Genomic DNA, 24,005 nt, shown 5'->3' with positions numbered 1-24,005 from the left:
GACTAGACAAGTTGTGGAATGACATCAGGGGTGTAATACACGAAGAAAGCAGAAGGTCATTAAAAAGACAGGAAAGAAAAGACCAAAATGGATGTCAGAAGAGACTCTCAAACTTGCTCTTGAACACAGAGTAGCTAAAGCAAAGGGAAGAAGTGAAGAAGGAATAGAGCTGAAAGAAGATTTCAAAGAGCTGCTCAAGAAAACAAAGTGTTGTAATGATATGGTTAAAGACCTGGAGTTAGAAAACCACAAGGGAAGAATATGCTTGGCATTTCTCAAGCTGAAAGAACTGAAGAAAAAAATCCAAGCCTCAAGTTGCAATATTGAAGGACTCTATGGGGAAAATATTGAATGACACAGGAAGCATTGAAGATGAAAGGAATACACAGTCACTGTACCAAAAAGAATTGGTCGACATACAGCAATTTCAGGAGATACGCATAAGATCAGGAACCAGTGGTACTGAAGGCATTGATGAAACAGAATGCTCCAGGAATCGATGAAATGCCAGTTGAGATGTTTTAGCAAACAGATGCAGCACTGGAAGTGCTCACTTTATGTCAAGAAATTTGGAAGACTGCATCCTGGTCAACCGACTGCAAGAGATCCATATTTGTGCTCTTTCGAAGAAAGGTGATCCAACAGGATGCAGAAATTATATCCCATTACTATCCCATGCAAGTAAAATTTTGAAGATCATTTAAAAGCGGTTGCAGCAGTACATCAACAGGGAACTGTCAGAGTTTCAGGCTGGATTCAGAAGAGGATATGGAAAGAGGGCTGTCATTACTGATGTCATATGGATCTTGGTTGAAAGCAGAGAATACCAGAAAAATGTTTACCTGTGTTTTATTGACTGTGCAGAGGCGTTTGTGTGGATCACAACAAATTATGGATAACATTGCAAAGCATAGGAATTCCCGAAAACTTGATTGTGCTCATGAGGAAACTGTACATAGACCGAGAGGCAGTCATTCAAACAGAACAAGGGGATACTGTGTGATTTAAAGTCAGGAAAGGTGTGCGTCAAGGTGTATCCTTTCACCATACTTATTCAGTCTGTATGCTGAGCAAATCCGAGAAGCTGGACTATATGAAGTAGAACGCATCATCAGGATTGGAGGAAGACTCGTTAAACTGCGATAGCAGATGACACAACCTTGCTTGCTGAAATTAAAGAGGACTCGAAGCACTTACTGATGAAGATCAAAGACCACAACCTTCAGTATGGATTGCACCTCAACGTAAAGAGCACAAAAATCCTCCCAACTGGACCAATAAGTAACATCATGATAAACGGAGAGAAGATTGAAGTTGTCAAGGATTTCATTTTACTTGGATCCATAATCAATGCGCTAGGAAGTAGCAGTCATGAAATCAAATGACATATTGCTTTGGGCCAGTCTGCTGCAAAGGACCTTTTTAAAATGTTAATAAGCAAAGATGTCACTCTGGAGACTAAGGTATGCCTGGCGTAAGCCGTGGTATTTTCAGTCGCATGTGAAAACTGGACAATGAATAGGGAAGACCAAGGGAGAATCGACGACTTTGAATGATGGTGTTGACGAAGAACACTGAGCATGCTGTGGACGGCCAGAAGAACTAACAAGTCTGCCTTCGAAGAAGTACAGCCAGAGTGCTCGTTGGAAGCGAGGATGGTGAGACTTTGTGTCAGGTACTTTTGACATGTCATCAGGAGGGACCAGTCCCTGGAGAAGGACATGATGCTTGGCAAAGTAGAGGGTCAGTGAAGAACAGAAAGACCCTCAACAAGATGGCTTGACACAGTCGCTGCAACAGTGGTCCTCAAACAGCAGGACCAGGCAGTGTTTCATTCTGTTGTACATACAGTTGCTATGTGTTGGAGCTGACGGCAGCACCTAACAACAAGAAGAAGTTATACCTGTAGATTTGTGTGTTTTTCCTTCTAGTTCTATCAGTTTCTGCTTCACGTGTGTTGAAGCTCTATTATTAGAAACGTAATTATTTAGGATTGTTATGTTCTTTGAGAATGGGCAAGTTTATCATTTCTGAAGTATTGCTCTTTATCCCCAATAATAGTCTTTGCTCTGAAATTTACTTTGTATAGTATTAATATAACTACTGCGCTCTTGAATGTCATACTTCTTATACTTGAATGTCAAGGTGGATAACCCGAGGATCTTGTTAAAATGCAGATTTTTGATTCAGCCATTCTGGGATGGAGCTTGAGATTCTACATGCTGAACAACTCCTAGTTTATGCTGGAAATAATAGGTCTAGAAATAAGGATTTGAATTAAAATTAGTGCAATTAGAGATTATAATAAAAGGAAGGATAACTCTTACAAGGGAGACACTGGTGTGAAGATCATGCTAGAGAGAGAACATCTCCATGAGACCAAGAAATGAAAGAATAGGAGGCAGCTTGGAGGGAAGCAGGGTGGAAAGAAGTGGGAACAGAGGCGGGAGACAGCTCCTTAGAGGAAACTTAGTGATTTTGTTATTTGTTGATCAATTAATATGAGGTTGAAAGACAAATTGTTCAGGAATCCTCCCAAATTTTTCAAAAGCTTAGGGACTCGTGGTGTCATGGTTTGAGAATGGTGGGAGAGGAGAAAAAAAAACTCAGGAGAAATGTTAATTGCAAAAACAACAGGAAAGATACTCTCGTTTTACAGTGCTAGAAATGAAATGAAAAAGTTTTTAAAAAGCAGAATAAAAACGGGTGCTGTCGAGTCGATTCTGACTCATAGTGAATAGAAGGGTTTTAACTTCACATAATTAAACTTGAATGAACCATGATGAGTTCATTGACAAAACTTGAAAAATGTGTTGTTCCTGAAAATTCACCCATGTTAATATCAACAGAGTGCGTGTGTTGATCTATAATGGACAAAGTTACATAGGTGAACTCACAACTTTCAACATTGGACCCCTGACTCCCAGGAGGAAATCAGGTTCAAGTTTTGCAGCTTGGCCGGGCCTGGTGCTTCTCATGCTCTGGGATAAGTAAATTCCTCCCTCTGTGATCTTGTTGCAGAAAGAAGAGGCCCATGGAGTTGCATGAAGAATGCGAGTGTGTGCTCTGGAGGCTGGAGCCTGTTCTGCCTTCAGTGCAAATGCCTCAGGGTGGAGCATGGCCCTGACCCTGGGAGGAAGCCAGAAACCTGCCACTCCCTGCTTCCTCAACACTCTTTCCTGCTCATCCTTTTTGCATTTCAGGTCTCAGGTGTGGTGCAGGGAGAACTGGGGACCTAGGGCAACCATCTCGCACATCCATAAATTGCAAGTCAGGATTTCAACAGCTCTGACTGCTGTGTGGACCAAACATTATTCATCTGCTTCCAAACTGCCCAGTGCTCTGCTTCCACTCCCATCCCTCTTCCTGACGTGGCTTCTTGTGCTTAGAGACAACGTTCCCTTAGATTTCTGGAAGCTGGAGAAAAAAATGGTGAGTTCTACAGAGAACTGGGTTATTCTTTCAGTATGTGGATGAGGCTTTTATATGAATTGGGGGATCAGCTGTGTGCTGCTGGACTGTGGTTCCTCAATGAAGAAAAAAGGTGGCAGAGGAGGTCAAGGGACTGAGCCTGGGAAGCATCCTGAGGCCCTGATCCGCTGTCACTAGGCCCTTCCTCTACACATATGTGGCTTTTGAAGTTTTGAATGCCTGGGGTCACCTTGCTTATGTGACTCTCAGAGCTAGCACCATGGAGCATTAAATCCCCACCCTGGACCTTGGTGTTCTGTGTTGAATGGCAGAGTCTCCTGACCAGAACCTAAAGATGGAGCAGCTTTAGCTCTGAAGGCTGAGCCCCGGCCTCCAGAGCCATCTTTGTCCCGTCTCTCTTAACAGTGTTCTTGACTCCCCCCAAGCCCTGGAGCATTTTCAATGCAGTTATAAAACTACAGCTCCCTCCTCACACTGTGTTAATGGTTAGAAAAGGGGAGATAGAGTTCACAGGTGAAGGCCCTGACCGTTTATGGGGTCTAGGTGGTGATGGTGCTCTCTTGACATCACCAGAGGTATGAAGCTGGGGACAGTGAGTCCAGCTGGATCCTGCGTGGGGTCTCCAGACCCCCCCTTTTTTTTCCTAGTGGGGAATGCTTTTGCCTTGAGGCTTTCAGGTGTGTGGAAAGCACGAATCCCCATTCTAGGTCCTTGTCCTCCCACCTATGCCTAGAGCTGGTATTTAATCCCAATAATTTTTTTACTATTCTCCATAGTCTTGATTTAGAATCTAAAATTAAACTGTTCTCCTTGGCTAGAGAAGTTCAGTATATGACGTATTTAAGTTCTTGGGTTTAGTTTCCTCTGTAAGAAAATTTCTAGATCATTTGTGTGTTTCTACTGAGAATTTTTCAACTTCATGGATATAAACTTTTCAAACACAGAGGAATGCCTGTTTTAACTAACATAAAAGTTACTCTAAAGCTTTCTTAAATCTTGAGAAGGTTCTTACAGACTCTTATTATATTTAACAACTCATGCCAGAACCTCTAATGCGTTAAATATTTTAGTCATTTTAGAAACATTCTCCTGGCTGATATAAAATGGATGTACAGACTCTGATCTTTCCTGGTTACTGTGTTTAGCAAGAGAGCGCTTATACTTTTGTGATTTGCATAGGTGTATTAGACTGTTTAATAACAATTGAGTCCTAAATCATTAAATTTTACAGTTTTATTATTATGAACGTGAATCCTAGTAAAAACACTTAATATTGTTTTATTTATGTTTAAAAGTACAGTATAGTTTACTGAAATCAAGCTTTTCCAAGAGGTAATAACTTCAAAGTTAGAAACTCAGTATGAACTTTAATAGTATACTTTATTTAGACTTGTTCCTATTCTTGTCCTCATCCAGCCCATCCTTCTTTCCCCAACATTTTTTAAATAACCAGCCTTATTGTTTTCTGAACTATCTCTAGTGTTTATGTAGAAGAAAGCAAATAGAAATTTTTTATTTCCCTTCATTACACAAAAGATAGTGTGGAATTTACAGTTACTTTTCAATGAATGATTGTCCTGGTCATCTTTTCATAGAAGTACATGTTGTTAGGTGCTGTTGAGTCGATTCCGACACATAGAGACCCTATGTACAACAGAATGAAATGCTCAATCCTGCACCATCCTCACAGTAATTGTTATGCTTGAGCGCATTGTTGCAGCCACCATGTCAATCCATCTCTCTGAGGTTCTTCCTCTTTTTAGCTGACGCTCTACCAAGCTTGATGTCCTTCTCGAGGGACAGATCCCTCCTGATAACATGTCCAAAGTATGTGAGACATAGTTTCGCCATCTTTGCTTCTAAGGAGCATTCTGGTTGCACTTTTTCCAAGACAGATTTGTTCGTTCTTTTGGCAGTCCATGTTATGTTCAATGTTCTTCACCAACACCATAATTCAAAGGCGTCAGCTCTTCTTTGGTCTTCCTTATTCATTGTCCAACGTTTGCATGCGTAAGAGGTAATTGAAAACACCATGGCTTGGGTTAGGCACACCTTAGTCTTCAAGGTGACATGTTTGCTTTTCAACACTTGAAAGGTCTTTTGCAGCAGATTTGCCCAGTGCAATTCGCCATTTGATTTCTTGACTACTGCTTCCATGGGTGTTGATTGTGAAATCCTTCAGTCTTTTCTCCTTTTATCATGATGTCACTTATTGGTCCAGTTGTGAAGATTTTTTTCTTCATGTTGGGGTGTAATCTATACTGAAGGCTGTCGTCTTTGATCTTCATCAGTAAGTGCTTCAAGTCCTATTCACTTTCAGCAGGTAAGATTTGTCATCTGCATTTTGCAGGTTGTTAATGAGTCTTCCTCCGATCCTGATGCAGCGTTTTTCCTCATATAATCTAGCTTCTTGGGTTATCTCCTCAGCATACAGATTGACTATGTATGGTGAAAGGATAATACTGTTCGATAATTTCCACGTTCTGTTGGATAGTCTTTCTTTGGAATGGGCACAAATATGAATCTCTTCCAATTGGTTGGCGAGGTAGCAGTCTTCCGTATTTCTTGGCATAGACCAGTGAGGCATTCCAGCAGTGCATCTGTTTGTTGAAACATCTAAATTGGTATTCAGTCAATTCTTGGAGCCTTGTTTTTCGCCAGTGCCTTCAGTGCAGCTTGGACCTCTTCCTTCAGCACCATCAGTTCTTGATCATATGCTACCTCCTGAAATGATTGAACATAGGCCAGTTCTTTTTGGCTCAGTGACTCTTTGTAGTCCTTCTACCTACTTTTGATGTTTCCTGCGTCATTCAGTATTTTGCCTGTAGAATCCTTCTGTATTCCAACCTTAGGCTTGAATTTTTTCTTCAGTTCTTTCAGCTTGAGAAATGCTGAGCGTGTTCTTCCCTTTTGGTTTTCTAACTCCAGATCTTTGCACATGTCGTTATAATACTCTACTTTGTCTTCTGGAGCCACTCTTTGAAATATTTTGTTCAAGCTCTTTTACTTCATCATTTCTTCTGTTTGCTTTAGCTACTCGACATTCAAGAGCAAGTTTCAGAGTCTCTTCTGACATCCATTTTGGTCTTTTCTTTCTTCCCTGTCTTTTTTAATGACCTCTTTCTTCGTTTATAATGTCCTTGATATCATTCCACAACTCGTCTTCACTCATCAGTGTTCAACGTGTTAAATCTGTTCTTGAGATAGTCTCTAAATTCAGATGGGATATACTCAAGGTCATACTTTGGCTCTCAAGGACTTGTTCTAATTTTCTTCAGTTTCAGCTTGAACTTACATATGGGCAGTTGATGGTCTGTTCCATAGTCAGCCTCTGGCCTTGTTCTGATTGATGATATTGAGCTTTTCCATCATCTCTTTCCACAGATGTAGCAGATTTGATTCTTGTGTTTTACGTCCTGTGAGGTCCACATGTATAGTCGCTGTTTATGTTGTTGGAGAAAGGTATTTGCAATGAAGACGTCACTGGTCTTGCAAAATTGTATCATGTGATCTCTGACATCGTTTCTATCACCAAGAACGTATTTTCCAACTACCAGTCCTCCTTTTTCCTTTATAACTTTTCCATTCCAATTACCAATAATTATCAATGTGTCCTGATTGTGTGTTCAGTGAATTTCAAACTACAGAAGTTGGTAAAAACCTTCAATTTCTTCATTTTTGGCCTTAGTAGTTGGTGCGTAAATTTGAAGAGTGGTATTAACTGGTTGTCCCTGTAAGCGGATGGATATTATCCTATCACTGATAGCATTGTACTTCAGGATAGATCTTGAAATATTCTTTTTGAAGATGAATTCAGTGCCATTCCTCTTCAAGTTGTCATTCCTGGCATAGTAGACCATATGATTTTCCAATTCAAAATGTCCAGTACCAGTCCATTTCAGCTCACTAATGCCTAGGATATCGATGTTTATGCCTTCCATTTCATTTTTGACGATTTCCAATTTTCCTAGATTCACACTTTGTCCATTCCATGTTCCGATTATTAATGGATGTTTGTGGCTGTTTCGTCTCATTTTGGATCGTGCCACATCAGCAAATGAAGGTCCCAAAATCTTGACTCCGTTCACGTCATTAAGGTCGACTCTACTTTGAGAAGGCAGCTCTTCCTCAGTCATCTTTTGAGTATCTTTCAACCTGACAATGTTCTGCTATTCATAAGGTTTTCACTGGCTAATTTTTTTCAGAAGTAGATCTCCAGGTCCTTCTTCCTAGTCCGTCTTAGTTTGGAACCTCACCTGCAACCTGTCCACCATGGGTGACCCTACTGGTATTTGAATACCAATTGCATAGCTTTCAGCATCACAGCAACACGTAAGCCCTCACAATACAACAAACTGACGCATGGTGGAAATAGACCTTAGTATTTATGGTCTCCCAGTGTGTCCCACATTGATCTCATCTCCTCCTGCTTGAAGATTGTTACTATCTGCATTTAGAAGTTAGTAATCTACCAATATTATTGCTGTTATTATAGCTTTATCCTTCAAGTCTTAATCCATAAACTCTGTATTGTTTAGTTTGGCTTCTTTTGAGCCTTCTATATATTCAGTTATTACTCTGGGCACTTCCATGACTTGTTCCCTCAGGATGCTTTTGAGTGTCATAAGTTGGTGTCTGTAGCTCTTGTCCATCCATATGCCTGTGTATGTATGTTGCCATTGTATGAATGGGCCACAATCTACCTAGCCATTGTAGAGCTTCCAGGATTTGGGTGGCTCAAGTGTAATTTTTGCTCTTGTGAGGATTTCTGCTCTTCTTTTTATTCTCTTTCCAGGCTCCATGTGCTCCTGCACGATAACTCCACAGTGAGGGAAAATGGCTGTGTTGTAGACCATGTTGTTGTTGTTACGTGCCGTCAATTCCGACTCAGCTATTTTATCCTAGTTTTTGGCTTGTCTTTTCATTCTTTTTAAATTTTTTTATTGTGCTTTTAATGAAGGTTTACAGAGCAAATTAGTTTCTCATTAAACAATACACATCATGTTTTATGACATTGGTTTCCAACCCCATAACGCATCAACGCTCTCCCCTTCTTGACGTTGGTTTCCCCATTTCCAGCTTTTCTGTCCCCTCCTGCCTTCTCATCCTTGCCCCTGGACTGGTGTGCCCCTTTAGTCTCGTTTTGTTTTATGGGCTTGTCTAATCTTTGACTGAAGGATGTACTTCAGGAGTGACTTCAGTACTAGGTTAAAAAGGTGCCTGGGGGCCACAGTCTCAGGGTTTCTCCAGTCTCTGTCAGACCAGTAAGTCTGGTCTTTTTTTGTGAGTTAGAATTTTGTTGTATATTTTTCTCTAGCAGTGTCTGGGACCCTCTGTAGTGATCCCTGTAAGAGCAGTTGGTGGTAGTATCCGAGCACCATCTAGTTGTGCTGGACTCAGTCTGGTGGAGGCTGTGGTAGTTGTGGTCCATTAGTCCTTTGGACTAATATTTCCCTTGTGTCTTTGGTTTTCTTCATTCTCCTTGCTCTAGACGGGGTGAGACCAGTGAAGTATCTTAGATGGCCACTCACAAGGTTTTAAGACCCTAGACACTGCTCACCAAAGTAGGATGTAGAGCATTTTCTTTATAATCTGTGTTATGCCAGTTGAGCTAGTTGTCTCCTGAGTAGATTTCTTTATTTCTCTTAAGTGTCTTTTGCACAGCAGAAGTGTTTCATTTTCTTAAACCATTTTATTGTAGTAAATATGTAGGTAACAAAACATGTGCAGAACTTAATTTTAACGAAGTCCAATTTATCCATTTTTTTCCATCGTGGATCGTGCTTTTAGTGTTGTATCTAAAAAATTGTCACCAAACCCAAGGTCGCCTGGGTTTTCTCCTATGCTGTCTTCTTGGAGTTTTATAGTCTTGCATTGACATTTAGGTTTTTGATCCATTTTGAGTTAATGTTTGTAAAAGGTGTGAGATCTCTGTCTAGATTCCCTTTTTTTTGCTAGTGTTGTATAGGTTCTCCAGCATCATTTATTGAAAAAGCTATCCTTTCTCCATTGAATTGCCTTTGGTCTTTATTCAAAGATCAGATGATTATATTTGTGTCTGTTTATTTCTGGGCTCTATCTTCAGTTCCATTGATCTATTTGTCTATTTTTTTGCTAGTACCACACTGTCTTGATTACTGTAGCTTCTGAGTTGGTCTTGAAGTGGTGTAATGTCAGTCTTCCAACTTTGTTCTTCTTCAGTATTGTGTTGGCTCTTCTGATTCTTTACTCTTTTCATGTAAATGTTAGAAAAAGTTTGTCAGTAGTCATTTATTTTTTGATTGGGATTGCATTGAATGTATACATCACTTTGGGAAGAACTGGCATTTTCACTGTATTGAGTTTTCCCATGCATGAACATGGAATAAAACAAAAAAAACACATTGCCATTGAGTCGATTCCAACTCATATGGACCCTATAGAACAGAATAGAACTGCCCCATAGGGTTTCCACTAAATGACTGGTGGAATTGAACTGTCAACCTTTTGGTTAGTAGCCATAGCTCTTAACCACTGCACTACCAGTAGCTCTTTTTTTATTTAGACCTTTGAATTCTTTCATCAGAATTTTGTAGTTTTCCTCATATATTTTTTGCATATTTTGGTAGATATATATATAGTATTTCATTTGTTGTTACCAATTAGTTATCTAGTGTTGCTATAACAGAAACAGCAAAAGTGGATGGCTTTAACAAATTTATTCTCTTGTAGTTTAGGAGGCTAGAATTCCAAGTTCACGGTGTCAGCTCTAGGAGGAGGCATTCTTTCTCTGTTGGCTCTGGGGGAAAGTCCTTGTCCCATGTCATTTTTGTTTTTGTTGTTACTAATGTAAATACTATTGTGTTTTTAATTTCAAAATACAATTGTTCTTTACTGGCATATAGGAAAGCAATTGACTTTTGTGTATTAACTTTTTATCCTGCAACTTTGGTATGATTATTAGTTTCATGAGTGGTTTTTTTTTTTTTTTTTTTGATTGGGATTTTGTATGTAGACAATTATTTTATCTGCAAAGCCAAGTTATTTCGTCCTTAACAGTCTGTATACTTTTCTTCCTTATTGTTTTATTGTATTACTTAGGACTTCTAGTACAATGTTGAACAGGAGTTTTGAGTGGGAATATCTTTGCCGTGTTCTCAATCTTGGCAGGAAAGTAGTTTCTTGCCTATAATTATTGTAACTGTAGGGTTTTTTGTAGATATTCTTTATCAAGTTAAGAGTATTTCTTTTTTTAGTTTGCTGAGCACTTTTATTCTGAATGGGTGTTAGATTTTGTGAAGTGCTTTCTCTGAATCTATTGATATGTTCATATGATTTTTCTTATTTAGCTTGTTGATGTGATGGATTACATCAGTTGATTTTGTAGTATCAAACCAGTCTTGCATGCAATGAATAAATCCCACTTGGTTGTGGTATTTCTTGTTATACATCATTGGATTCAATTTCCTTATTTTTTGTTGAGGAGTTTTGCATCTATGTTCATGAGATTTGTCTGTAGTATTTCTTTCTTGTAATACTGTAATATCTTTGGTTTTGGCATTTGATTGATACTGTTCTCAAAAAATTAGTTTGCAAATACTTCCTATTTTCTGGAAGAGTTAAGAGAATTTGGTATACTTTCTTGGTTGTTTGGTAGAGTTAATCAGTGAACCCATATGTCTTAGTTATCTAGTGCTACTATGACAGAAATACCATAAGTGGGTGGCTTTAACAAACAGAAATTTATTTTCTCACAGTTTAGGAGGCTAGGAGTCTGAATTCAAGGTGCCAACTGTAGGAGAAGTTGTTCGTTTTCTGTATGTTCTGGAGGAAGATCCTTGTCTCTTGTGATCTTCTGCTCCCGGGCAGTCATCATGTGGCTTGGCATGTATCTTCCCCCATCTTTGCTTCTCTCCTTTGCTTGATTTCTTTTATATCTCAAAACAGATTGACTCAAGACAGACCCTACACTAATCCGGCCTGCCATGGGATTATAACCATAGGCATAGAGGTTAGAATTTATAACACATATTTTTGAGGGACACAGTTTATAACACCGTCTGAGCCTAGTGCTTTCTAGTTTTGAGTGTTTTTATTTATTGATTTAATTATTTAACAGATATAGTTCTATACAGATGATTTCTTTCTTGTGTATCTTTCGGTAAATTGTGTCTTACAAGGAATTGATTCATTTCATCTAGGTTATCAAGTTTGTGGGCACTGAGTTGTTCATAATATTCCTTTAATGTCTATGAGTTAAGTAATAATGACCCCTCTTTCTGATCTTAGTCATTTGTTTCTTCTTATCAATTTTCTTGATTTTTTTTCCCCCCAAAGAACCAGTGTTTGGTGTTAGTGACTTTCTCTTTTGATTTCCAGTTTTCATTTTTTGTTGATTTGTTCTTTCATTTTTATGATTTCTTTTCTGCTTACTTTGAATTTAACTCTTCTTTTTATTGTTTCCTAAGGCGGAATCCTAGGTTACTGATATTAGATCTTTCTTCTTTTCTAATATGTGCATTCCGTGCTATAAATTTCCCTCTCAGCATGGCTTTCTCTGCATCCAACAATTTTTTTTAATTCTTTTATAAAACTCTAAATGAATTTTATTTTTTAAAAATTCTTCCCATACAAAAATTTATACATACATTGTTATGTGACTAATTGCACTCCCCATACTGTGACAGCACACTCCTTCTTTCCACCCCTGATTCACCATGTCCATTCAACCAGCTGCTAACCCTCTCTGCCTTCCCATCTCACCTCTGGACAGAAGCTGCCCATTTAGTCCCTTGTATCTACTTAAGCTAAGAGGTACACTCTTCACGAATATTATTTTATGTCCCAAAGTCCAGTCCAATCCCTGTCTGAAGAGTTGGCCTCGGAAATTTTTTTAGTTCTGGGCAATAGAGAATCCAGGGGCTATGCTTTTTGGGGTTCCTCCAGTCTCAGACCATTAAGTCTGGTCTTACTAGAATTTGAGTTCTGCACCCCATCTTTCTCCTGCTCCATCCAGGACTCTCTGTTGTGTTCCCTGTCAGGGCGGTCATTAGTGGTAGCTGGGTACCATCTAGTTTTTCTGGTCTCATGCTGATGAAGTCTCTGGTTTATGTGGCCCTGTCTCTCGGGCAAATACTTTCCCTGTGTCTTTGATGTTCTTCGTTCTCTTCTACTCCAGGTGGTCAGGACCAATGGAAGCATCTAAGATGGCCATCTGCAAGCTTTCAAGACCCCAAACACCACTCACAAAAGTAGGGTGCATCCAACAAATTTTGATGAACCGTATTTTCATTTTTACTTAGTTTAAAATATTTGGTGATTTCTCTTGGGACTTCTTTGTCTCATATGCTGCTTAGAAGTGTGTTGTTTAATCTCAGTGTATGTTGAGATTTTCCAGCTGTTTTTCTTTTATAGGTTTCTAGTTTAATTTCCCACCACGTGTCTGTCATTTGGTACTGTAGTGGCTTGCATGTTGCTGTGATACTGGAAGCTTTGCCACCGGTATTTGAAATACCAGCAGGGTCACTCTTGGTAGACAGACTTCAGTGGAGCCTCCAGACTAAGACTAGGAAAAAGGACCTGGCAGTCTGCTTCTGAAAAAATTGACCAGTGAAAAGCTTATGAATAGCAGCAGAACATTGTCTGATATAGTGTCAGATGAGCCCCCTCAGGTTGGAAGTCACTCAAAATACATAGTGACTGCAACAGTGGGCTCAAGCACAGTGATTGTGTATCATGAACATCATACATGAAGAAAGCAAGAAGTCATTAAAAAGATGGGAAAGAAAGAAAAGACCAGTCAGAAGAGACTCTGAAAATACTGTTGAATGTCATGTAGCTAAAGCAGATGGAAGAAATGATGTAGTAAAAGAGTTGAACAGAAAATTTCAAAGGGCTGCTTGAGAAGACAAAGTAAAAGTATTGTAATGACATGTGCGAAGACCTGGAGATAGGAAATCAAAAGGGAAGATCACTATCGGCATTTCTCAAGCTGAAAGAATTGAAGAGAAAGTTCAAGCCTCAAGTTGGAATATTGAAGAATTCTATGGGCAAAATAATGAATAATGCAGGACACATCAAAAGAGCATGGAAAGGATACACAGAATCACTGTACCAAAAAGAATTGGTTGACATTCTCCATTCCATGATTTAGCAAGCGATTAAGAACCGATGGCACTGAAGGAAGAGGTCCAAGCTGCACTGAAGATACTGGCAAAAAACAAGGGTCCGGGATTTGCTGGAATACCAATTGAGATGTTTCAACAAATGGATACAGTGCTGGAAGTGCACACTCATCTATGCCAAGAAATGTGGAAGACAGGTACCTGGGCAACCGACTGGAAGATATTCATATTTGTGCTTATTCCAAAGAAAGGTGATCCAACAGAATGCGAAAAGTATCGAACAATATCATCGTTATCACATGCTAATAAAATTTTGCTGAAGATCATTCAAAAGTGACTCAACAATATATCAACAGGGAACTAGAAATTCAAGCCAGGTTCAGAAGCGGTTGTGGGATGAAGTATATCTATCATTGCTGATGTCAGATGGATCCTGGCTGAAAGCAGAGAATACCGGAAAGATGTTTACCTGTGTTTTATTAACTGTGCAGAGGCATTCATCTGTGTAGATTATAACAAATTATGGATAACATTGTTAAGAATGGGAATTCCAGAACACTTTAGTTGTGCTTATGAGGAACCTGTACATAGATCAAGGGGCAGTCATTTAAATAGAACAAGTTGATACTGCATGGTTTGTAATCAAGAAATGTGTGTGTCAGGGCTATATCCTTTCACCATAGTTATTCAATCTGTATGCTAAACAAATGATCTGATAAACTGGACTATATGAAGAATGGGGCATCAGGATTGGAGGATGACTCACTGCTTGTGGTGTGCAGATGACACAATCTTGGTTGCTGAAAGTGAAGAGGACTTTGAAGCACTTACTGATTAAGGACTATAGTCATCAGTATACATTACACCTCAATATAAAACAAAAATCCTCACAGCTGGACCAATAAGCAACATCATGATAGAGAAAATGTTGAAGTTGTCAAGGATTTCATTTTGCTTGGATCCACAATCAGCACCCATGGAATCAGCAGTCAAGAAAGCAAACGATGCATTGGGCAAATCTGCAAAAGTCCTCTTTAAAGTGTTAAAAAACAAAGATGCCACTTGAAGGACTAAGGTGCACCTGACCCAAGCCACGATATTTTTAGTTGCCTCATATGCGTGTGAAAGTTGGACAATGAATAAGGAAGATCAAAGAAGAATCGACACCTTTGAATTATGGTGTTGGCAAAGAACATTGAATATACCATAGATTGTGTCTTAGGATGGATTCTCTAGAGAATCAAAAACCAGTGAAGCGTACAAATACATAGAGAGAGATTTATTTCAAGGAAACGGCTCACATGATTGTAGAGGCTGGACTGTCCGAGGTCTGTGGATCAGGATAGAGGCTTCTCTTGATTCACCTTGCCATAGGGGCTGACTAACCCAAAATCAGGTTGGAGAGCAGGGCTCTTGCTCACAGGTTGTGAAGATTGACAAATCCCAAGATTGGCAGGCAAGACCACAAGGCTTCTCTGGATTCACGGAGCTACAGGGGCTGGCCAACCCAAGATCAACAGGTTGGAGAGCAGGGCTCCCACTCACAGGCTGTGAAGATTGTTGAATCCCAAGATCGGCAGATAAGCTCATGGCTCAAGTCCCAAGAACTGGAGGTCAGACGAACAGGAGGCAGCTGCAGGATCCAGAGCGAGCAAAAAAGCCAGAACGTCTTTATATTCAGATGCAGACTACATCCCCAAGGAAACTCCTGTTGCAGTTTGGGGCGGCAAAATGAACAAAAGAGACAGACACACACAAAGACAAACAAGACTGCAGCCCCGAGGACTTGCAGAGGTTTATTTTTAAGGGCTCCGCCTTGGCTAAATGCCATCTCATCATAAGTTGTTTTTCTTTCTCAAAGCACATCAAGACTATAGCAAGTATCCGATCTTATCTCTTAAGACTCGAAGGTCAGCAAGTTCTCAGAGACTCGGCGTTCCCTCCCATTTGCAGGAAGGAACGGCATGTTTGTTTGCAAGACATGCCTTCCAGGTCCCGGAGATCTGGCAATAGTCCGGGGAGTGTCCGCGTGCAGATCATTCCCAGGCTGATAATTTCCCACAAACTCCCTTTCAACTGGCTACTCACAGCATATCCCATCATGAGGGTGATCACATATCAGATCTTAACAGGGAAATGATCACAAAATTATATGATTGCCATAACAGAGAATCATCGCCTAGCTAAGTTGACACACAGTCTTCCAGATGGCGAAACTTCATCTCAGATACTTTGGACATGTTATCAAGAGAGACCAGTCTCTGGAGAAGGACATCATGCTTGGTTTAATAGAGGGTCAGCGAAGGAGAGGAAGACCCTCGACAAGATGGATTGACACATTGGCTGCATCCGTGGGCTCAAGCATAACATTGTGAGGATGGGACAGGACTGGGTAGTATTTTGTTCTGTTGTACATGGTGTCACTATTCATGGGAACCAGCTCGATGGCACCTAACAACAGCATAGAGTTTGTAATTACCTTTACTACTGAGTCCACTTTCAGGTAGCAGTGTGCGACATCATAGTACAAGTACCTTTTAACTATTCTCAGTTCCTCCCTCCTGTCCTCACAACATTGCTGTCATTCATGTCACTTATCCATAAACTATAATCACATATTTTTGCCATTATTATTTTGAACAAATTATTAAATTTTAGATAAATTAAGAAAACTAAAGAATTTTAATGTTACTTTCACTTATTCATTGTCTAATGCTCTCTCTCCCTTTCCTTATGTAGATCCAAGTTTCTAATCCATATCGTTTTCCTTCTCTCTGAAGAGCTTCTTCTATAATTTCTTGCAAGGAAGTTCCATTGATGACCAGTTTTCTCCATATTTGTTTGTCTGGAAATGTCCTTACATATTTTTCATTCATTTTAAAAAATCTTTTTAATTGTAATAAAAATATATTTAAGAAATCATTTGCTGATTCAGTGATTTTTACATGTATATTTTAATGGGTGGTGAAAACGGTTAAGCACTCAACTGCTAGCTGAAAGGTTGGTGGCTTAAACCCACCCACAGGCTCCTCAGAAGACAAGCCTGGTAATCTTCCAAAGGATTAGTCTTGAAAACTATGGAGTATTTCTGCTGTGCACACACAGGGTTACCATGAGTTGTAATTGACTTGATAGCAACTTAAGAACAACAGCAATAATGTAGTGACAGTGATTACGTTCATCTGTTGTGCAACTATTACCACTCTTTTCAAAATGTATTCCACTGCCAGTAACAGTGCCATCTGCACAACAAACCCCCTTTTCTCCACGTATTCTTTTATAACTGATTTATTTCACTCAGTATGCTGTTTTCAAAGTTCATCCATAGCATTTATCAAGGCTTCATTTCTCTTTATAGCTAAGCAGTATTCTGTTGTGTGGTAATACTATTTTTTGTTCATTCGTCTGTTGATGGACATTTAGGTTATTTCCATATTTTGGCTGTTGTGAATAGCGCTGCAGTGAATATTGGTGTACAGATTTCTGTTCAATTTTCTGCTTTTGGTTTTTTGCCTACAAGTGGGATTGCTGGGATATGTCATAGTTCTGTAGTCAACTTTTTGAGGAACTGCCAAACTCTTCCACAGCGGCTGTATTCCCACTAGCAATGGATGCATTCCCATTAGCAATGATGATGGTTCCAGTTTCTCCACATCCTTGTCAACATGTGTTGTTTTCCATTTATTTCTCCTTTCCTTTTGAAGGATAATTTTGTTGGGTACGAATTCTAATTTAGTTGGGGTTTTTTCTCTAACACTGTAAACATTTCATTTCACTCTCTCCTTGCTTGCATGGTTTCTTAAAGCAAGTCTGATGTAATTCTTAACCATACTCACTAATAGGTTATTCCTTCCACTTCCAACTTCATTATTTTCTCTTTGATTTTGTGCAGTTTGAATATGATATCACTAGATGAATTTTTTTTGGTATTTATCCTGGTTGGTGTTGCCTGAACTTCAGGTATCTTTGGTTTGGTGTGTGTCATTAATTTTCTAAATTTCTCAGTTATTTTTACTTCAAATATTTCTTCCGTTCATTTCCACTGTCTTTCTGATTCTCAGTTCGCGGATGGCCCATGTTCAGTAATTGTCCCACAGTTCTTGGATATTCTGTTCCATCTTTTTAATTCTCTTTGCATTTCAGTTTTGAGAGTTTCTATTAACATATCTTCAAGCTTACTGATTCTTTCCTTGGCTTTGCCCTGTCATTTGAGGAACTTGAAAAAGACGTTCTTCATCTGTTACAGTGATTTTGATTTCTAGCATTTTTTTTGGTTTCTTTGTTACAGTTTCATCTTTCTGCTTACATTCCCTATGTGTTGTTACATGTTATATAGTTTATTTATTTATTGTGAGAGCCTCTCGTCCTCCCTTGGCTGTGAGGGGCAAAAGGAAACCAGCCACTCTGCAGTGTTTTCCAGTTGTTAATACATCATCCTGACCTCACCCTGTGCTTTGTTTTGTTGAGTGTTCTGGTGGGTCTTATGGAAGGAGGTGAAATGTTCACAAGGAAGTGATGATCTGAATTACTGTAATTTCTGCTCTGTTCTCTAACTATTCTAGACCATAAAGAGAGGTATAAAACTGCAGTTGGTCACAAACTGTGTAAAAATTATTTCTGTGTACTGGATATCTGTAAGACAGGTTGCAGTCAGTGAAGAAGTGAATGTAGTTAGTGAAGCAATGATGATAATTGCTATACCATAGAGTAGATCTTGGTAAAACACGGAACCTTTTTTCAAATCACTGTGAATTTTGAATTTTCCAGTTCTGTAAGCCTCATCCTTCATTCTTGTACACATTGGAGTACATGGTCCCTTGCTGATCCAGAATGTATGGGATGTTTTAGGACTCAGTGGTCATTGAGGATGTGGCTGTGGTCTTCAGCCAGGAAGAGTGGGCCTTGCTGGATCTTGCTCAGAGGAAACTCTACATAGATGTGATGATGGAAAACTTCAGAAACCTGGCCTCAGTAGGTAAGAATGGCATCTTTTTTTATTATTCCTTTAGTGAACAAAAATATTTTACTCGTCAACTTTGCTTCAGTATCTGGGCAGAGGAATGGGAATAAACTGTTAAATACAACAGGTATGGACCTGTGGTCTTTGGAGCTCACGTATTTTGGCTTCCCCATGAACATAAAGCTCTATGTATTAAATTGAATTTTTATTTCTCTTGTGATTAAAAGCCCTGAGGTTGGCTTCAGGGTAACTTCGGGGCACTGAGAGATTTGTATTTTGGTAACTTGTAGAAAATTTTACTATGCTTGTTACAAGTTTGGCATGATTATTTTGCTGCAGATAAACTCACACTTGTCCATCTTCAGAGATCCTAAAGAGTGTAGTATTGGTTTTTGTCAATGAAATGTTCATTGATCTGTGCTGTCTCCACTCATGTTCTGCATTTCTTCATGCGCCTCATGTCAGCTGTACCCATTTATTTTCCCAGGAAGCAAGGACAGTGGAGATGGGAGTCATCCAGGGACAGTGTGTTGGGGAGCACAGGAAAACGAGAATTTTTTGAAGGACCAGCTCTGCAGGGAGGGAATTACATTAGAATCAGTCAGCTAGAAAAAGCCTCTTTTGGGTTGAGGACACAACTTTACAGATACTTGTGCTTAGTTTTCTTATTTTAGCAATCATGTCTTTTCCTTTTTTAATCCTGACTCCTTTTCTTTTTTAATGTCACATATGTATTGTGTCCAAAATCTTTCTACTTAGCTTTCGTAATTATACCTATTTATGTCACCGTCCCTGTCAATCATCACGGCTGTATTTCCTAGTAAATTGTTTTTTAACAAAAAGTGCTGAAACAATGAATTGTGATTACATGTTTCTTTGTTCACAGCAGCCTTTTTATTCCCCCCTAATAATTCCTTTCCTTTTTGTTTCATATTGTGAACCTCAACTTGAATTGGGTCAGTCTCTCAAAATCCTAATGATGTAGAAAAGTTATCCAGTGACCATGTAATGGTACAATTCATGAAGAGTAAAACCTGGTTCTCTATGTTAGGAGAAATCTCTGAATTGCATGGCAGTAAAGATCAGCATAAGAACCAGAGGAGATATTTGAGGTGAGTGTCATTCATAAAAAACAGTGCCTCAGGAGAAAGTCCTAAGGTGTCATCACATGATATATGTTTATATATATGAAATGCATGATGTCTTAGTTATCTAATGCTGCTATAACAGAAATACTATATGTGGGTGACTTTAACAAATAGAAATTTATTTTCTCACAGTTTAGGAGGCTAGAAGTCCGAATTCAGGGTGCTGGTTCTAGGGAAAGGCTTTCCCTGTTGGCACTGGAGGAAGGTCCTAGTCTTCTGAGCTTCTGTTCCTGAGCAATCTTCGTGTGACTTGCATGTGTCTTCCCCACGTCTCTGCTTGCTCACTTGCATGTTCAGTCTCTTTTATATCTTAAGAGATTGACTCAAAATATACTCTAATCCTGCCTCATTAGCATAATTCTAATCCTGACATAACTAATCCTGCCTCATTAACATAACAGACAAACCATTCCCAAAAGGAATTATAACCAGAGGCATAGAGGTTACGATTTACAACACGTTTTTGGGGTCTGTAATTCATAACGCTTCGTAAAATAGAAGGTCAGTGAAAAAGAGGAAGACCTTCGAGGAGATCGATTGACACAGTGGCTGCAACAATGGGCTCATATGTAATAATGATTGTGAGGATGGTGGAGGACCAGGCAGTGTTTCCTTCTGTTTTACATGGGCTCACTATGAGTCAGAACTGACTCTATGGCATCTAACAATAGTATATGTAAACCTAGCTGTAAAATTTTGTGCTTAGGAAATTTTCACAGTATAACATTTTCATAAATATGAGTCAGTTATTATTTGAAATATACTACACTTCAATACTATTATCAGGAAACCACAAATTTTAGAAAAACAGCAGCAGTAATTGTAGTATTTCTGTTAAATGATTTAACCAATGAAACATGAGACAATAACTATGCATGTTTTCTGTATTTGGTAATGGTGAAATGGTAACGTTTATTTTCAACATATGTTCCCTATTTTTAGCAGAATCAATACAGTAGAGAACCTCTGTGAAAGTAAAGAAAGCAATGAGAGTGGGGAAACCTTCAGCCAGATTCTAAATCTTACTGTGCTAAAAAGAAACCTTCCAGAAGTAAATCCTTTTGAATGCTGTGAGTGTGGAAAAGCCTTCATGGATCACTTATCACATAAGCATCCTACCAGATCTCACACTGGATGCAGTGCCTGTCAGTGTAAGGAAAGTGGAGAAGCCTGTAGTTGTCCCTCTCACCTAACCACTTCTATGAGAACTCTTAGTGGAAAGAAACCCCATAAATGTAAGGTATGTGGGAAGGACTTCATTTCTATCTCAACGCTTAAGAATTCTGTAACAACACTCACTGGTGAGGAAAACCATGAATGTAACGAATGCGGGAACCATTTCTGTAGTTTCTCATCCTTTTGGACACGTGTGAGAGGTCATAATCAAGAATGTAAAGAATGTTTTAAAACTTGTAGTCTTCCTTCATCCCTCATTTTACATAAAAAATTTCATAACAGATATACGCCTTATAAGTGTAAGGAATGTGGGAAAGCCTTTAGTGAGGCCTCATCCCTCACTCAGTATATAAGAACTCCCAGTGAAGAGAGGCCTTATGAATGTAAGGAATGTGGGAAAGCCTTTAGTCAAGCCTCATCCCTCACTAACCATATAAGAACTCACAGTGCAGTTAGGCCTTATGAATGTAAGCAGTGTGGGAAAATCTTCAGACATTCTGCAAACCTCACTACACACATAAGAACTCATCGTGGAGAGAAGCCTTATGAATGTAAGGAATGTGGGAAAGCCTTTAGTCATTCCTCAAATCTCACTGCACATATAAGAACTCACAGTGGAGAGAGGCCTTATGAATGTAAGCAATGTGGGAAAGCCTTTAGTCATTCCTCAGCCCTTACTAAACATATCAGAACTCATAGTGGAGAGAGGCCTTATGAATGTAATCAATGTGGAAAAGCCTTTAGTCATTCCTCAGCCCTCACTACACATATAAGAACTCACAGTGGAGAGAGGCCTTATGAATGTAAGGAATGTGGGAAAGCCTTTAGTCATTCCTCACCCCTCACTAAACATATAAGAACTCACAGTGGAGAGAAGCCTTATGAATGTAAAGAATGTGGGAAAGCCTTTAATTGTTCCTCAACCCTTACGTCACATCTAAGAACTCACAGTGGAGAAAAGCCTTATAAATGTAAGGAATGTGGGAAAGCCTTTAGTCATGCCTCATCACTCGCTACACATATTAGAACTCACAGTGGGGTTAGGCCTTATGAATGTAAGGAATGTGGGAAAGCCTTTAGTGAGGCTTCAACACTCACTAAACATATAAGAACTCACAGTGGAATTAGGCCTTATGAATGTAAGCAATGTGGGAAAGCCTTTAGTCAGGCTTCATCTCTCACTTCACACGTAAGAAGTCACAGTGGAGAGAAGCCTTATGAATGTAAGGAATGTGGGAAAGCCTTTAATTGTTCTTCACACCTCACTTCACATATAAGAATTCACAGTGGAGAAAAGCCTTATAAATGTAAGAAATGTGGGAAAGCCTTTAGTCGTTCCTCACATCTCACTTCACATATAAGAACTCACAGTGGAGAGAGGCCTTATGAATGTAAGGAATGTGGGAAAGCCTTTTGTGATTCCTCAACCCTCACTACACATGTAAGAATTCACAGTGGAGAGAGACCTTATGAATGTAAAGAATGTGGAAAAGCCTTTAGTCATGCCTCTTCCCTCACTAATCATGTAAGAACTCACAGTGGAGAGAGGCCTTATGAATGTAAGCAATGTGGGAAAGCCTTTAGTCAGTCATCAGCCCTCACTACACATTTAAGGACTCACCGTGGAGAAAAGCTTACGAATGTAAGCATTGTGGGAAAGACTTTTGTGATTCCTCAGCCCTCACTACACGTATAAGAACTCACAATGCAGAGGCCTTATGAGTGTAAGGAATGTTAGAAAGCTTTTAGTTATTTCTCATCAGTCACTAAATTTGTAAGAACTCACAACGTACAGGGGCTATATGAATATAAAGAATGTGGGAAAGCCTTTAGTCATGCCTCATCTCCAGACTACATGTATAAGAACTCACAGTAGAGAGTCTTTATGAATGTCAGAAATGTGGGAAAGCCTTTAGTGGGGTCTCATTCCTTCATGTGATGGTTAAGGTTGTGTGTCAGTTTGGCTGGGCCATGGTTCTGAGTGGTTTGTCAGTTGTGATGTAGTTTGGCAGTTATGTAGTGATGTAATCAGCTCCGTGATGAGATCTGATATGATGTAATCTCCCACGGTGAGATCTGCCGTGAGCAGCCAATGAGTTGAAAGGGAATTTCCTTGGGGTTATAGCCTATATCCAATTTATATGGACTTTCTGGAAAAGTTTGCTGGCTTTTGCTCTGCTCTGGATTCTGCATTCAGTTAGTCATCATCTGACCTCCAGTTCTTCAGACTTGAGTCTGTAGCCTGCTGTTTTATCTGCTGATCTTGGATTTGACAGCCTCTGCAGCCTGTAAGCTAGCAGCCTGTCTAACCTGCCAATCTTGGATTCGTCAGCCCTTGCAGCTATGCGAGTCAGGAGAAGCCTTCAGCTTGATGTCTGACCCACGGACTTGGCATCTGCCAGCTTCTAAAACTGAGTTTTGGTTTTTGGTTTAAAATCGTTTGAGCCATTTCTTTAATAGAAACATCTCTCCCTTTCCCTCGCCTCCCCATTCCTTCCTCACTTCTCCCCATCCCCCTCCTTTTGTATATATGCTTCACTGGTGTTGCTTCTCTAGAGAACCTAATTTAAGACACTCAACATATAAGAACTCACAGTGCAGTTAGGCTTTATAAATGTAATAAATGTGGGAAAGCCTTTAGTGAGGCCTTATCCCTCAGTTCACACATAAGAAGTAACAGTGGAGAGAAGCCTTATGAATGTAAGGAATGTGAGAAAGCCTTTAGTCATTTCTCATTCTCACTTCTCTTATAAAAACTTACAGTAGAGAGAGGCCTTATGAATGTAGCCATTCCTCACGTTTCACTACACATAGACGAACTCACAGTGCAGAGATTATTCTATGTCAAAAGTGGAATGTTTCATTCTTACTGCTATAATTTCAAACATCAAATTTCCCAAAGTCTGGAATTAAATAACAGAGTTTCTTAGTGAGAGAGCAATATTAACACAAAGAAAGAGTCATTAGAGTTACTGTGTGCGTTTGGGAGAAGTGACAGTTTCATTGTAACTACTGGGCTGTCACATCAGTGTTTGTTACATTCTCACGCCAAGCTAAATTTTACCTTTCTTAAAGTCTTTGGCTATTACAAAAGGCTGCAAGGAATAACCTTGAGTAAATGTGATAATATATTTTTTAATGTTTTATTGATGTTATTTTGCATACAATAAAATGCACTAACCTTGT

At 39.3% G+C, this 24,005-nt stretch overlaps 1 protein-coding gene across 1 annotated transcript in view; it reads left to right on the top strand.

Moving 5' to 3' along the window:
• The window catches only part of LOC101342334 (zinc finger protein 709-like), a 129,606-nt gene extending 106,866 nt beyond the window's left edge, over positions 1–22,740 (top strand). Inside the window, 6 exon segments of the mRNA XM_023733321.1 lie at positions 3,204–3,432; positions 18,384–18,510; positions 19,457–19,607; positions 20,589–22,450; positions 22,453–22,525; positions 22,527–22,740. Coding sequence (XP_023589089.1) covers positions 3,204–3,432; positions 18,384–18,510; positions 19,457–19,607; positions 20,589–22,450; positions 22,453–22,525; positions 22,527–22,695 — 2,611 coding nt within the window. The 3' untranslated portion in view covers positions 22,696–22,740.
• Positions 22,741–24,005: the final 1,265 nt, after the last annotated feature.

The sequence above is a fragment of the Trichechus manatus genome, unplaced genomic scaffold (assembly GCF_000243295.1).
Source record: "Trichechus manatus latirostris isolate Lorelei unplaced genomic scaffold, TriManLat1.0 scaffold00057, whole genome shotgun sequence".
Lineage (NCBI taxonomy): Eukaryota > Metazoa > Chordata > Mammalia > Sirenia > Trichechidae > Trichechus > Trichechus manatus.
The sequence above is the reverse complement of the archived record's forward strand: the minus strand, read 5'-3'. Positions and strand labels throughout refer to the sequence as shown.